This window comes from Tiliqua scincoides, chromosome 4 (assembly GCF_035046505.1).
Source record: "Tiliqua scincoides isolate rTilSci1 chromosome 4, rTilSci1.hap2, whole genome shotgun sequence".
NCBI classification, from domain to species: Eukaryota; Metazoa; Chordata; class Lepidosauria; order Squamata; family Scincidae; genus Tiliqua; species Tiliqua scincoides.
The window spans coordinates 165274714-165290472 of NC_089824.1; the positions used below are offsets into that span (position 1 = coordinate 165274714).

General features: G+C 42.2%; 1 protein-coding gene and 1 pseudogene across 5 annotated transcripts in view; one reads left to right on the forward strand and one right to left on the reverse strand.

Moving 5' to 3' along the window:
- ST3GAL3 (ST3 beta-galactoside alpha-2,3-sialyltransferase 3) overlaps positions 1–15759 on the reverse strand; it is a 236055-nt gene that overhangs the window by 164491 nt on the left and 55805 nt on the right. For 3 of the 5 annotated variants that reach the window (XM_066623641.1, XM_066623642.1, XM_066623645.1), the window contains exons 3-4: positions 5231–5278; positions 3201–3326 (exon numbers count right to left, since the gene is read on the reverse strand). The exons of 1 other annotated variant lie outside the window; for it this stretch is intronic. In XM_066623641.1, coding sequence (XP_066479738.1) covers positions 3201–3326; positions 5231–5278 — 174 coding nt within the window. The remainder of the gene's footprint in view (positions 1–3200; positions 3327–5230; positions 5279–15759) is intronic. One more of the 5 variants, XM_066623643.1, reaches the window with a different exon arrangement.
- On the forward strand, positions 4398–4517 carry LOC136650342 (5S ribosomal RNA; annotated as a pseudogene).

Below are 15759 nucleotides of genomic sequence, written 5' to 3' on the forward strand. Positions count from 1 at the left end.
AACCACACAAGATGAAGGTTAGTAAGCAGCAGACTGGCCATGACACACTGAGTCCCATCAAAATATGGAAACTTTAATGATGCGCGCAGAGAAGACTACATCAGCCCATTATAAAGTTCTTAATACTGTTAATGAAAGGCGTTGATACTTGGATGATGAATGTAGCACTACAGCAATACACACAGAACACAGTGAGAGAGAGAGAGAGAGAGAGAGAGAGAGAGAGAGAGAGAGAGAGAGATGTTTCTAATCATTTTGAATACACAACCAATGCTCCTTTGAACTTTTATTTTACAATACATTGCTGGAGACACCTACTTAGATACTTGTAAAATCAAATTTATATCCCTACTAATTTTGGCCAAGAGTTTCAGTCCAAGGGAAAGCTATTTAAATGGCTCTGTTCTTCACAGAAGACAGTTTTTCTTTCAAGAATTGCTTACTTGGCACCCACAGCATAAGGTTCTTTCCAAATGATCAGCCCTTCAAGCAACTATACAACTCCTGGGTTTTTCTTCTTTTTTGTGATCTAGGCATCTTCCACTCAGGAAGTATCCTTTTTCTGTGGGATTACATTTTCCAAGTGCTCAAGTCACAGTCTGCTGTCACTAAGGTTCCAATCCTATCCAAATTCCAGGTGCTGATACAGCTGTGCTAAGCAGGCATGCTCTGCATCCTTGGGGGGGGGCAGTCACAGAGGCCTCCCCAAGGTTTGTTCCCATATCTTGGGGCTGCATTGACACTAGAAAGTTGGATAGGATTGGGCCCTAAGAAAATGTGATTTATTTTTTACTCAGTTATGAGACAATTGCAATATGAAGTGCTGTCAGAATGACAAACACCCCTAATAGATAATGCCAGCAATATCACTAACATCGAGTCCTTCAGACACACTTCTCATATGTGTGCTGCATTTGGTAACCTTTAAAATGGCTTACAGAGCAACCCTATGCATGCTTACTTAGAAGTAAGACCCACTAAGTTCAGTGGGACTTATTCCCAAGTAAGTGTATATAGCATTGCAGCCTTGGTGCATTTCTTACATCTTCCAAAATAAATGACCCTTTACTATATCACTTAAGTACAGAAGTACACAAAAAATACTTTAAACAAATCAACAAGGTCTCCATTCCCCAACAGCAATGGGCTGCCATTTCATGATTTGTCCTTAAGGGTTATGAACTACCACTGCTCTCCAACGCTGGAAAGTAAAATTCCAGAGTTGTATTGCAATGTTGGTGTTCAAAAATAAGACAACAAACAGACTATCCCTCTGCAGCAGGGGTACCTTACTCTATATGTAGACAGATTGCTGCTGCTGCCGCATAGGGACTAACACAAATATAGCAAACAAGAGAAACCAAAATGTTTAATCATCTGGATAAACTCTAAATCCAGAAACCTCCAGCACAATGGAAGTAATCTCACAAGACAAGAGTCCTGCACTTGCAGTTTTTGTTGATGATTCATGTAGTGATAGGAAATTTTTCCTTACACCCAGAGGCAGATACTTGTGAAGATGGGGCGATAGCTAAGTGTAACATCATCATCATCATCATCATCATCATCATAATAATAATAATACAGGTATTTCTATACTGCCTTTCTTGGTCCTCAGATTTCTCCTTAGACTTTATTCAAGGCGGTTTACATAGGCAGGCAAATTTAAATCCCCGTAGGGATTTTTACAATTTGAAAGAAGGTTTCTATCTTTCAAGAAACCACAACATTCAGATGTTTCTTTCTTGATCTGGTCGCACATTCTGGCCTCCATCCTCCCATGCTCAGAGCAGATGGAATAGCACGGCTCAGCTTGTCAGCTGCTTCAAGGTCGCACGGTGCCGGTAGCCTCGAACTGGCGACCTTCGGATGTTATCTTCAGGCAAATGGAGGCTCAACCCTCTAGACCAGACCTCCTGCCCAGACCAGACCTCCTGCCCCCTACATTGTATGCTTTGCATACAGTAGGATCCAGGTTCAATCCATGGTGTTCAGAAAGATCCCTATCCAAGACCCTGGAGAGCAGCTACCTACTAGCCTAGATGTCCCAGTGGTCTGATTTGGTATAGCTACTGATTTGGTGAGCTACTGCTCACAGAAACTATTTTGACCAGGGAAGGTATAGCCTTAGTACAAAGGTATGTACTGCACATATATGTACCTGGAGGTAACAAGCTGCTACTTAGATATATTATTAAGAGATCAGGGAGGTGAAATAGGTAATAATGTTGAAACACGGCAAACGTTTCAACCACAACTTCACAGAGCGGCAAAATAGCTACAAGGACAGGGGAGTTCTTGTCTCTTTGTCACCACAACAGAAGCTTCTCCAGTGTAGGTGAATCTCTAGAGATATAGAGGATACTAACTGGACAGGAATTGGACAGGAACAATACTTTAAATTATATATAACCACAGGCCCTTCCTGCAAACAGGATAAACTAGACAGTGTATAGTCGATCAGGAGTATGAAACCCTCTCAGGACTTTGGAGACTGCAGGACACATGAAAAATAACCAACAGTACATTCAATTAAATGCTTGGTGACAAAAAAGTAAGTTATTAAGCTAGGTGCCATGCAAGCAGCCCTGGAGAGAGAGAGAGTGTGTGTGTTTCACTATCAGGATACCACTACTGAAAAGACTCTTTCCCTGGTCACCATCTGCAAAATCTCAGAGAAGGGCCTCTGATGCAGATCTTAATGCACAAGCATTTTCTGGAAGATTGTGGTACTTGTAGATACACTTTCAGATCACCTATTTTGGGTCTGTTTCCAAAATGCTAGACATTACTATAAATACAGTAGTTTAATACAACATTGGCTTTCCACTTAAAAACCCTAGTGCCATTGATATATAAAGTGTTTCATTAAAGTATGGTTGATCCCTACTTCAGAAGTTAACAGCTTAAAAATTAATCAAAAGTTAAAAAGGAAAGGAAAAAGAGGAAAGAAAACCCGTACAATTTTTTAAAATACGAATCAATTCAAAGAGGTTATATAGTCTTATAACTGACGAACAGCAGAGATGGAAGTTAACTCCAATATCTTCCAAGCCCAGCTCCACTGTACAGAGGCAGCACCTACCCACTCCCAACCCACTCATTACAAGTTTCCAACCTCTATAACAACCATCCTTTCTTCAGTTTGTGTTATTATGGTTTGTTTTTCCATTTTCTCCCCAGCCTAAAATTGTACCTACTAGGACTGGTTGGGCGTTGAACAGCCACGGGGTCTTTATGGACTCTGACTGTCCCCAGGTCTGCAGCGAGGTGTGATGGGAGAGATGACAGAGGCATAAGAGTCGTGGTTTTTCTCTCTCTCCTTCCTGTTTTAACAAGGAAAGCTGTCCCTCAGTCCAGCAACAGACCACACAACTCAACCTTATTACTTAGCTTATTTTTCACTAGGGGCTAGAGCCTGCAGTACAATAAAAGCCAAGCCTCTTAAATTTGACATGCAGCAGTTGATCAAACCGTGGCTATTTCCAAGCTTCCTCTGTGTAGTTGGTGACTTGATCACAAAGGCAGGACAACTGAATTTGTTAAGGCAAACAGAGGAACAAACTACTTCCATTTTAATTCTCCCCTAGCACCTCATGCTATTTGCCCCCAACACAGAGATCATCACATGGGTATATGCACAATATGTAGCTGGAGAGGAAGGGTTAGCCTGGGGGAGGTGGGGTAACATCCTTGCTTTCTCTTTGACACTGCAGGATAGTTCTCTTCACCAAGCAAAGCTGGACAATCAGAAAGCAGGACCATGCACTTTCTTCCAACCAGGCTTTGGGAATACATTCTCAAGAATGAAGCAAGAAGCAGTCTGTGCTGTCAAAGAAACCCAAGCCTAAGGTTAGTAATTCAGCGCCTTTGGACAAGCCTTGCTGTTAGTGCCAGGGCAGCAAGCTGTGCTGGATTACTGTGCTGACAGAAGCTTGGGGCCATGTTGGAAGGCAGCAAACATTTACCAATCAGAGTAAAATCAGAGAACCTGAAAGAAACTTATCACGAAAATAAGAGGAGCTGGGTTAGTTCAAGACGGGAAGGTGAACATCGCATCTTTTATTAGGGGCACCACACCTCTTTATGGCTGTAACAAAATCTGACCAAGGAGAAATTTCCCAGTACTGCTCTTCTAGAAAAAAATCTGCCCATCAACACAAGATCATCTGTACTACATCCTGTGTTCTGGTTATCTTACAAGAAATCTATCCATCCCAGCACAACAGTACACTGCAGCTATAATTCACACACTACCAGTGTCCCAACATGATCCAAAATTATCCAGTTCGGTTTTCAGGCTCAAATTAGTAAAGATTATCCAATTCAGTCAAAATCCAAAAGCAGAAGGAAGTTTCTCCCTGTACTCATAAACCATCTAGCACCCGAAAAATGGTTATAGCAGCAACTGTTACCCTGCACATCCCTGATCTTGTCTGATCTTGGAAGCTAAGCAGGGTCAGGCCTGGTTAGTACTTGGATGGGAGACCGCCTGGGAATACCAGGTGCTGTAGGCCTATACCATAGTCTTTCGAGACTGAAGGTTGCCAACCATTCTGCTTGTGAAACTGTACACATCTCTTGAACAGATCCTCACTTGTATTTCTTCCCACACATGGTAGATGGTTTATTTAGCTAAACACTCTCAGAAGAGTATATTTTTCTGCTTAGCACACAACACACTCCACAGTTACTGGGGGTGGTGTGGCATGCACAAGTATACATTTGTTGTGCAGTGTGTCCAGTCCCTTGGCCTTGATGACATTTGCAAGCATGGGATAGCATCTGTGAACTGAGGAATATTATCCAGACAATCAACATAATATTTGTGTTGGAGATAATTGTGTGATTGGCAAGGAATGCAAAGTCACATAAGCATGGAACACAACACCCTACTTCTAGCATGTCCATGAACCACAACCAGTATTTAGATGAACATGCATTTGCAGCAATAAAAGTGCAAGAGAAGGTAACATATTGTTCCAGTCTAAGTGGCCTTAAATTGCCATGCCACACGACATAATTTTACATAATTCCTTTAAAAGAAAAAGAACCAAAAAAAGGAAAAAAGAGATGGCATGCATTCATCTGCTTGATTCGTTTCCATGGCCATCTTACAGAGTAATCTTGAACTAGACATGATGGCCTTTTATCTGCCTCCCAACATGGCTGTCAAATAAAAATTAAATGGCAATCATTTTTATGAGGTGTGGGGGAGGGAATGTTGTACCTGAGCCTATTGAACGTCCAACGGAGTCAGAGGAAAGAACCACTGAATCTGTAACACAAGAGTACAAGTTCATTTTTCCCGTGTCATATAAATCAATTTCTTGTTTATAAGAGGCTCCTATTTCTTCTTCCTCAATAAAAATCAGCGTATGCAAAAGAGAAATTCTAACCACAACATTTTTGTGTGCTACATGTGCAGATGATCACTCCTTAATGGCAAGTAGTATTCAATAGTTCTGGGCCAAGACTACACACTTTCCAGGAAGGTTAAACAGTCTCACCAGAACATGGCACTTGACTCACCGAAGAAAGTCTGCTGGGGGCAAGAATCACGTTACCTTAAAGAAACTACAATATATTCAAATGGATTTTGCCTATAGTCTCCCTCTTAAATTATTTCTATGTCGTGACTAGAGATGTAAAATTTCCGGAAACTTTGAAGCTTGGAAAAAAATCGGGGTTTTTTCTGGAAAAAAACAGAAATTTTTGGAAAAAATGCTACATTAGCACTTTTTTTTTCTTTTCTAGATTGAAAGTCTTTCTATTACTTTAGGAACATAAAATATGACTATGGACAATTTGACTTGGCATAAAATTATCACAACTAGCATATTTAAAAATATAGTGTATCCAAACAATTATTACAAACAGAATTTACTTTTTTAATAATATTTATTTGTAATTGTAACAAATGGAGCAACAATCTCCTGAACTGTTTACTAGTTTATGCGGAACAGACAAGAAAACCTCCACAAAACAATTTTTAAAAATCCAGAAGTAACCATTATTCATAATTCCTCTCCACAGAATTAAATTAAAATAAAAAACCCATTCTCATCAAAAGAATTGAAGAGGGGGGAAGTGTATAGAAGGGAGTGGGACTAAGTTTCAATGAATGGGCATGAAATTTAATCAGAATCATTTTCTGAGCTGTAATTATCAGTATCAGTTTCAGTCTCTGCTTCTGCAGCTACTCTGCTGTGTCTGTCATTATCACAGTTATTATGGACTTCTAAAATCTGAAGGTTTGCCCGGATTGAAACAAGCTTCCCTACCCTTTCACATGTCAGTTCATTTCTTGATTTAGTGTGAGTGTTTCCAAACATAGACCAGATTCTTTCACTTGCTGCAGATGGAGGAATCTGAAGAAGGCGAGAAGCAAGAGGACTCAGAGGCTGTTGTGCAAAGACCTTGCCACCAGGTTGCAGGAGGAATATGTTTGGCAGAATACCAGATTGCATTCCTGGACCAAATCCCTGAAGATGTTCTGTATTCTGCAACATTTGAAAGTACCTTCCCAACATCATCCTAAATGTGATGCTTGTTTTGTAATCCAGTCAAGTGCAGTAACGGTGATATCATCACTTCTATTTCCACCATTGAATCTTGGATCCAGCAGATTTGCAGCAGCATGGATTGGATGGCAACAAAATTCTTCCCTTTTTAAAATAAAATCTTTAACTTTTACTTTCTTCTATAGTTGTAAGTGGAGATATACTGAGATTTTTAAAGCAGCTGTTTTATCCTGGTCATTAGATAAGGAATTTCCGACAAAAGTGCACTATCTGATTCAGATGCAGTGATTGCTGCAGCAACTGGCATTAGAATCTTCAGGGAATTTTGCAGCTGAACCCAGAAGACACCCTGATCAAGAACAGTGTTTCTTACACTCCTGGGTACTTTAAGATCTTCAATTATTACTGTTTCTTGAAGAGCTTCTCTGTTTTTTAGTAAACTTTCAAAGGAGATCAGTACTCTAGCACAGGGGTGTCCAAAGTTTTTGACAGGAGGGCCACATCATCTCTCTGACACTGTGTTGGGGGCCGGAAAAAAAAGAATTAATTTACATTTCAAATTTGAATAAATTTACATAAGTTTACATAAATGAATAGATTAAAGATGAACTTATATGAATGAATGAAGGTCTTGCAATCGCTCAAGGCCTATAAAAGGCCTGGCACAAAGCAAGGCTGGCCTTTCCTTTGCTGCCGCTACTGCATCACAGACGTGAAACAGCAAGCAGTGGAGGAAGCCCTCATCCCACAGCTTACGCGAGAGGTCAAACAGTCGCCCTCACGCTGGGAGCAGTTGCGTCGGGCCAGTGCGGGCTCCAACAAACCTCCGGAGGGCCAGAGACTCATTGGAGACTGGGGACTCCCTGAGGGCCGCATTGAGAGGCCTCGAGGGCCGCAAGTGGCCCCAGGGCCGGGTTTGGGCACCCCTGCTCTAGCATACTGAGTGTTACTATGGAGCTTCAGTGTCACTATTTTATTCTTTGCCATTTTACTACTTGCTTCTTCTTGAAAACTGCACCTACAATACGAGTACCTTTTCCATGTTTTATAACTTCTTTTCCTCATCTAAAGATCATTTGAAGGGTGTCCAGTTTCATAATATCATTAAGAAGCAAGTTGAGCCTGTGAGATGCACGTCCTATTGCAGTAATATGTGGATACTTATCCAATATGATCTCCCATGCTGCTTTCATATTGCTGGCACTGTCAGTCAGCAAAGCAAATACTTTTCCACTCCCAATTTTCTGTAGGACTTCACATATTTTACAGCTGATATACTCTGCAGTTTGTCTGTTCTCTCCTGTTTCAATGTTTTTGTAAAAAACTGGTTGAGGTGTTGTTATAACAAAATTTATAATTCCTTCTCCTCCCACATTTGTCCATCCACCTGTAAGTAGTGCAAGACACAGTGCTTCATTAATTTTTCCTTGCACAGATTCCATTACACGTTCATATTCTGACTCCAAAAGAGACTTGCTCAAAGAATGTCTGCTGGGCAAATGGTATGATGGTCTTAGAAAATCCAAAGCTTCCTGCCAGTATGCATTTTCAGTTATTGAAAATGGTGTTCCAGAAGAATATACTGCTCTTACAAGAGCTTGTTCATTTTTTTCCTGATCTTCAGGTGTCATCTTGCCTACAAATGAAGTTATTGAATAATATTTGGATGCAGCTGTCTTCAGTATCTGTTTACTTGAAGATGCTGCTGATGGGACAACACTTGGTGTAACTGCTGATGTTACAGATGGAGTAGAAAGAAGACTTCTTGAACAAGAACACTGAGAAAAACTATGTGCATTTCCATCATTGTGGTCCTCTTCACCTAGATCCATGAAGGATTTTTTAATATCTACAGGACACTTGTTACATACAAGAATGTGTTTTGTTATCCTGGTAGCATTTGGAAATGCATATTTCATCTGACAATATTTGCAAATCACATTTTTCTTCTCAGAAGAACTTGTAATGTGAAAATGCCTCCATATGCTAGATCAGCCATTTTCAACCACTATGCCATGGCACACTGGTGTGCCGCGAGTGGTCCACAGGTGTGCCACAGGAATTTGGGGAAAGGTCATTTATTAATAGGGCCAATGGGAGATGTGAGTCCCCACCGGCAGCATAGTGTGCCTTGTCAATTGTCAAAAACCTGGTGGTGTGCCTTGACCATTTTAATGCCTTGTCAGTGTGCCATGAGATGGAAAAGGTTGAAAATCACTGTGCTAGATGTTGGCCTCACCATAATGGCTAGTTTGCAAGATGACACTAATCTATGGTTGTGGGTGGGGGAAATAAAGAACCAGATTAGTAGTAATTAAATCATTATTTACACAAAGATTATAAAGATAAACTAATGTAGCTAAATGATGGGCAGCCCAATCCTGGGCTGCCCAGAGTGCCCAGGCTCAGTGGCAACGAGAAGGGCTGCCGCTGAATCCTGCACCTTCCCCTGAGCAAGGTAAGCAGCCCCGCAATGGGGCTACTCACTTTACCGCCGTCCAAAAGGTTGGCAGTAAGGTAAAGGTGCTTGTGTAGGGCGTGCAGCCCTGCACAAGTGCCTTGGATCCTGCAGAGCAGAGCTCCGCGAATCCTCCTCCCTCCCCCCCAACATGCCTCCCACCCACCCCCTGCACGCCTCCCTCCGTCTTCTCTCCACCCCCGCCGGCCTCCCCCTCTCTCTGGAACGCCTCCTCCACGCCCCCGTCCGCACCCCTGCCTCCCGTTCCACTACTTTGTAGTCCAGGAGACCGCTGAGCCGCGGGAGCTGGGCAACAGCCTCGCGCTAGCCCAGCACTGGGCTAGTACCAGCGGGAGCCTGGCAGTGAGCCCTGCAAACATGCCTTATGGCACATTTGTGACTGTGGTCGGCGGCACAGCTCCGTGCCGCCGACCACAGGATTGGGCTCTCAGTTTTCTGGATTCAGATAAATGTAAACTCTTACCTTTTTAAATTAAGTATATACTTTCAGGTCCTTTTTGTTGCTCTGTATTTTCTTCCAATGCTTTGAGGTCTTGTGAAGAGGACAGAGCAGAACCAAACATACCCACCCACATGCAAAAACAAAGCTGAAACCTTTTTCTTTTCTTGTGACAATAGCAGCACCTTCTAAAGGAAGAAATGCATCTTGTTCTTGCATTGGAGAGTTCAGTTTGTAACCTAGGATTTGCTTGTCCTTCGTGCACAGAAATTAGAATAATCTGATACCAGACATATTTTTTAGAAATGATTTGGAAAATATTTGAACAGCTTGTCTTAAAATATTTTATTCATCATGTTTAAAAAAATGGATTTTTTTCTGAATTTTTCTGGTTTTTTTCAGGGTCTTCACATCTCTACTTTGTGCACAAATATAGTGTGTGTTTGTGTGCAGTGCATGAGCCCAATATGCAGCAGCTCACAAATGAGCTGTTGCATTGTTTGCATATGCTGTGTTGTGGCACCAGTTTCTGCGGTGTGCTGTAGCACTCACTTGTGTGCCTCACGCTGCAGTATGTTGTGATGCTCATTTGTGTACAGCAGTGATTTTCAGCCTTTTTCATCTCATGGCACACTGACAAGGTACTAAAATTGTCAAGGCACACCATCAGTTTTTGGACAATTGACAAGGCACACCTTGCTGTTGGTGGGGGGCTCATAACCCCAATGGTCCTATTAATAAATGACCCTCCACCAAACTCCCAAAGCACACCTGGGGACCATTCGCGGCACACCAGTGTGCCATGGCACAGTGTTTGAAAATGGCTGGTGTACAGTATCATAAGGTATGCTGCAGCAGGCATCCATGCAGTGCCCACCGGCATGCAGCATCATGTGAAATAATGTGGCATGTGTGTGGTGTGTTTCAATGCCTATTTGCATGCTGCATCACTGCATGCAGTAACATATATGCAGCTCCTGTTTGTCAGCTGTGGTGCAGTCTGACTGTGAAGTGTTGCGGGATTTTGCAGCACACATTTGTTACGACATACATTAGTGTGTGCCACATGTGTTTGCATGTCCTAAGTCATAATCTATGCTGGGTCAATTCCTTACCCCAGATCTAAACAGAACAAACAGCACTGTTTGACTAGTACAGGTTTTTTGAACTACCAAAGAAATTATGATGTAACAGGAATACTATGAAAATGATAATTAAAATGGTATATATTATAGACACTGTAAAATTATTGAAATAACATATGTGGACTGTTTTCAATATCCTGAAGCACAGGTGCTAATTATTATTGAGCCAAAGTGAAGTTCACACCACCCCCATTCATTATATTTCCTTTTCCAAAAACTTTCAGTCTAAGAAAGGGAGTTAAGGAGCTTACAAATTTACTCATATACCAAAAAGCATGGAAATTTGAAGTTAAGGTAGCCACCTTAGGACCCAATCCTATCCAACTTTCCAGCACCAGGGCAGCCACAATGCAGTCTCGAGGTAAGGGAACCAATGTTCCCATACCTTGAGGAGGCCTCCAAGACTGCCTCTCCAACACAGGAAGCAGTGCATACCCCACCGACACAGCAGCACCAGCACTGGAAAATTGGATAGGATTGGGCCCTTAAATTCCTCACCGTGTAAGCCGTAAATGCATTCTACAGGCTTACATACTGTGCTTGTTTAAGCTATGCTTACGCAGGAGATTGCTTTCAGAATTAAGAATTTAGAATTTTAAAGCAAGTATCTTACTAAACATTCACAGTGGCACAACTCCAGCTTCATTGCTACCTCCAACCTGTAGAGCAGTGGTTCCCAACCTTTAGGAGCCTGCAGACCACTGAGGCAAAAACTGGAATCATTGTGGACCACATGCAGTGCCAGCTGCGGGCAGTCTGTTCTGCGCCCTCTCTGGTGGTCCATGGGGAAGCATCTCCCAAGTGAGCATTCCCCCATGGACGACCAGAGAGAGTTTTTTCCTGAGACCTCACGGACCACTTCTCAGGGTCCTGCGGATCATCTGTGGGTTCACAGACCACAGGTTGGGAACCAGTGCTGTAGAGGAAGAGGCTTGCAGTTAAAGAGTAATGCAAACCTATACATGTCCACTCAGAAGTTAGACCCATTGAATTCAATGTGACGTGCTCCCAGGTAAGTATGTACAGGACTGTTGCATAAGGGAATCCGTGGGTGCATAGAGGTGGGCAGCCCAATTCACAAGCATTCTGCCAGTGTTAACCGCCTTCTGGGAATCATAAACACCGCTCTGACTGTGCACCTGCACAGTGGGGGGTGGGATAGGATTGGACTGTAAGCTGTTAACAAGTACAGTATCAGAGACTAAAATGTATTTACTGCTTATATAGAACAGAAATTAAGATGGGCACCTTATAATTTCAACAATTTTTGGTGCAGGAGTGAATTTGATCTCTTCAACCAAAGGATTATGATTATTCTAGATTATGAATCTAAGTGTCTGCAATTTCATGAAGCCTGCACAAAGGAGTCCATTACAATATCAAGAAAGAAACCAAACATCTCAGAAGGTTCTCTTTAACTTCACATTTGCTTCTCAACACTAAGGAGAACACAACAGATATGCAAAGACTTCTTTAATCTAAAAATGATGGGACAACATAACCAAGAACATTATTTAATATTCTTGTCATGAGGTATAAAAATGGCATTCAAAGTTGGAATCTATTATACTGATCAGAAAACATTTTTTCAGGTCTCAGAATTTTTTTTTCAAGAAGATCCTATAATGAAATATGCAAAAGTCTGTCAAAAGCTTCCAGGGGCTTGTTTTCTTTTCTCTCTACTCCAACATTTTCAGCAGTGAATACAAAATATATCCCAGGGAGGCAATGTCAATAGACTCAAGACAGCTTTTGAAAACTTAATTGTGACTAATAAAACACAAGGGTTTGCTTACAAAAGGTATACTCAATGATTTTGCAAACCATTAATCAGGGCAGATTTATAAAAAGAACTAGGAAAAAATTCAATATTACTATACAAAAGAAAGTATGGAAAAATGTGTGTCATAAATCAGTTAGAACTCTATGTGGTGTTCCATCTAATCACATGTTTATACACTGTAATCTAGATGGCATTATATTTTTCCCAGTCTATAGGGAATATATCTGTGAGTTGTACTGGAAAAGCAAAGAGGCAAAAGGAACTTTTCCACATGTATAGAGGGAGAGTCAATTGGTGAAGATGTATTGGGGAAATGTTATGCAGTGACTAATAGTATATGAAATTCCTTTAGAACTGGATACATTTGTTACTGGAATGTATCCAAGATTATATGAGGAGGAAGCATAATTTCATGGTTTTCTTTATGTTGACAGCTGCACAAGTCTTGCTCATGAAATGACAATGGATTGTGTAAACTATTAGTATTGACTTATGGAAAAGGCAAGAATGGAATTTTCTGAAAGGGCACTTTTCTGAAAGGTTACTGCTTATAACAGTTAAGGGAAGAAATAAAATTATAACCTTTTAATTAAAGTTATAACCCAATCCTACCTAAATCCCTGCCTGGCTATGCAATGGTGCCAATGCGGCTACCACTGTATCCCACAAGGGATTTTTGGCTGCTGAAATTCTCCTCAAGGTAAAGGTTCATTTGTCTCCTTGCCCCAGGTAAGTCCCAGTAGCCACTATGGATCAATTTGAACCTGTGCCAAATTTGAATTTGTGCCAGCAATATTGCAATATTGCTGGCACAAATCTATTGACCAAGGAAGGGGATCAGGACTGGGAAGGGGGTTGGGATTTAGCCTGTACTGCCACTGATCCCACCCCCCTCCTGGGCCTGTTCTGCGCTCCTTCCTATCCCCATCACTGCCTTGTGATGCCCAACTCAAATTTCCACTCTTCAAAACACAACCACATGTAGAGAGTACATTGCAGCAATCTAATCTGGTTGTGACCAGGGCATGTGTACCAGCAGCTAAATCCACCTTTTCCCAGAGCTTGGAATACAAGCTGAAATGGGGGAAAAGCAGTTCCAGCCACAGTTGCCACCTTAGCACCCAAAAGCAAGAGCATTCCCAAACTGAGAATTCAATTCTTAGAGAGAAAGGCAACTCCACCCAAAACAGCCTGTACATCAAACCCTGACTTATCCACTGCCTCTGCCTTGTCTGGATAAAGTTTTACTTAATGGCCTCTATCTTATCCTTCACTGGTCCACGGTAATATTTCATTCTCTCCACGATCTCTCAGAGATACAATGAAAAGACAAGATAGACGAAATGTCATTGGCACATCTGTACTATCAGACTCCAAATCTCCACTCAACTTTCCCCATCCTTTTCACATAGCACAGGTAAAACATACAGTATTTAAAAAGCAAAGAGGACAAAAGGGGAAAAAAGGGGGGGAAGTACATTAAGTCAAAAGGCTCAAGCGGTGGTCCCCCACATTCACCTTATGGATCTGTCTGCCACCAAAAACCACTGTAAGACAAGCCCCAAGTCAGCTAGAAGAATGTGATAATGACATGAAAAGTCACTGAGGGCACAATCCAAACTGCATTTCTTGTACTGGCCTGTGGGTGTCGCTAAAGTGCTGTAAGGCACTTCTGCAATGACTCATAGCAGGCAGCACCGGTGGAGGGATCCACTCCCAGACCTGGTAAGTAAGCGCCAGCCTGGGAAGGCTGGTACAGGAGCTTGAAGGGGTGGGGTAAGGTGTATTGGGGATGCTCTGGGATGAGGAAGGGTGGGCAGCTGGTTGGCCGATGGGAGAATCAGGACTGGGAGGGGGTGGTGCTAGGATCTGGCACTTAGGCCGAATCCTAACCCCCTTCCCAAGTGGCCCAGCCTTACACCAGGCTGCTCAGATCAGCGCCACCTCTTTAGGTGGCGTAGATCCGAGTAGTCTCATGGGGCAACTGCCCTGTGACATGGGGTATGAAAAATGAACTCCTCTTACTCTGAGTTGTGCTGCAACCCAGTCCTGTCCTGCTCTGGATGCAGCACAGGTCAGCCTGCCTGCCTGCTCCAGGGCATGTTAGAATTGGGCTGCCTGAGGCACAGTAAAGTCAACAGGGATTTATTCCTGTTTATAGCAAAGGTAGGGCAACAAAAGACATTTCAAATCCAAAACTGGACCTAAAACCAAATTGAACCAGATCCAGATAACACAGTATGACCTAAAAATATTTAGCGATGCTTCACCACCCCAGACTCAAGTATCTTGCTTCCAGAAGTCTAAATAATCATTATTAAGAGTTCAACATGGGCTTTTTATAGAGATCCAACCATTTGAAACTGATAGGACAACAACCACCCTCTGAGATTATCTTTTTCATCTATCTGGCCAATCCCCTCAAGCAGATTCCACAGGTACATTCCAGGCTAGTGTACAACCCTACTTGGAATTATGGGGCTTTATCCGCAAAGTGCTTTGCAAACCAGTCAGAGTGGACCACAGAGGACCAGAACGTACAAGGCTCATCACCACACAGAACAGGTCTACCAGCAAGCACCACACAGATGTCGTGGTGGTGAAAGAGTAAGATCTCTTTGCCACCACTAAGTGTGCTCCAAATGGCCTCTAATCTTTGTTTGATCAGCTTTGTCATGAGTCTCTTCTCTATTGATACTGTTTTATTGCTCTAGTGTAGTTCATCAGAAAGTCAAGGAACCAAATGGGTTCTTGCAAACAGGAAAGGGTATTTAGGAACGATCATGTCAGCTGCCTGGGTCATTTGTCCATTTCATTGGACAACCTTCACTGGAGGCTGACAAGGGCTTCATCAAGACTGCTGCCACACACAGGGACAGGAAACTTCCCTAGGGCTGTCAAGAACCCATTTGGCTTCATCAATGTTGCAGTGGACCATTTTAATAAACATTCCATCTCTGCAGATGTCTGAAGTCCCAATGAGAAAACAAGTATACCAAGTTCTCCCATCACCAGCTTACACAAATAAGAAGGAAAATAAAAACAGATCAATACCTAGTACACATGAAAAGTAAAATATAACTTGTCATTTTCCCATTTTTAAAGGAATAGTTTGAGTATATGGGTAAGGGACAGAAACTGTTACTGTCAAGAGTCCTCAGTGACATGCCCATTAGGTGCTGGATGAGGTCCTTTAGAATACTGCAGGAAAAAGAGGCTGTGCACAGACTGTTCAGTGTATACAAGGGGAAAGGCATTGCCAGAATGCTAAACCTCCTTAGCACTGTGTACCTTTGCTTCCCCAAGGACTTTTCACATATATGATTTAGAGCTGAAATCTAAACTGGTGCACAGGAAGCACCTGTGCAAAAATGCCCCAAGGCTCAGAT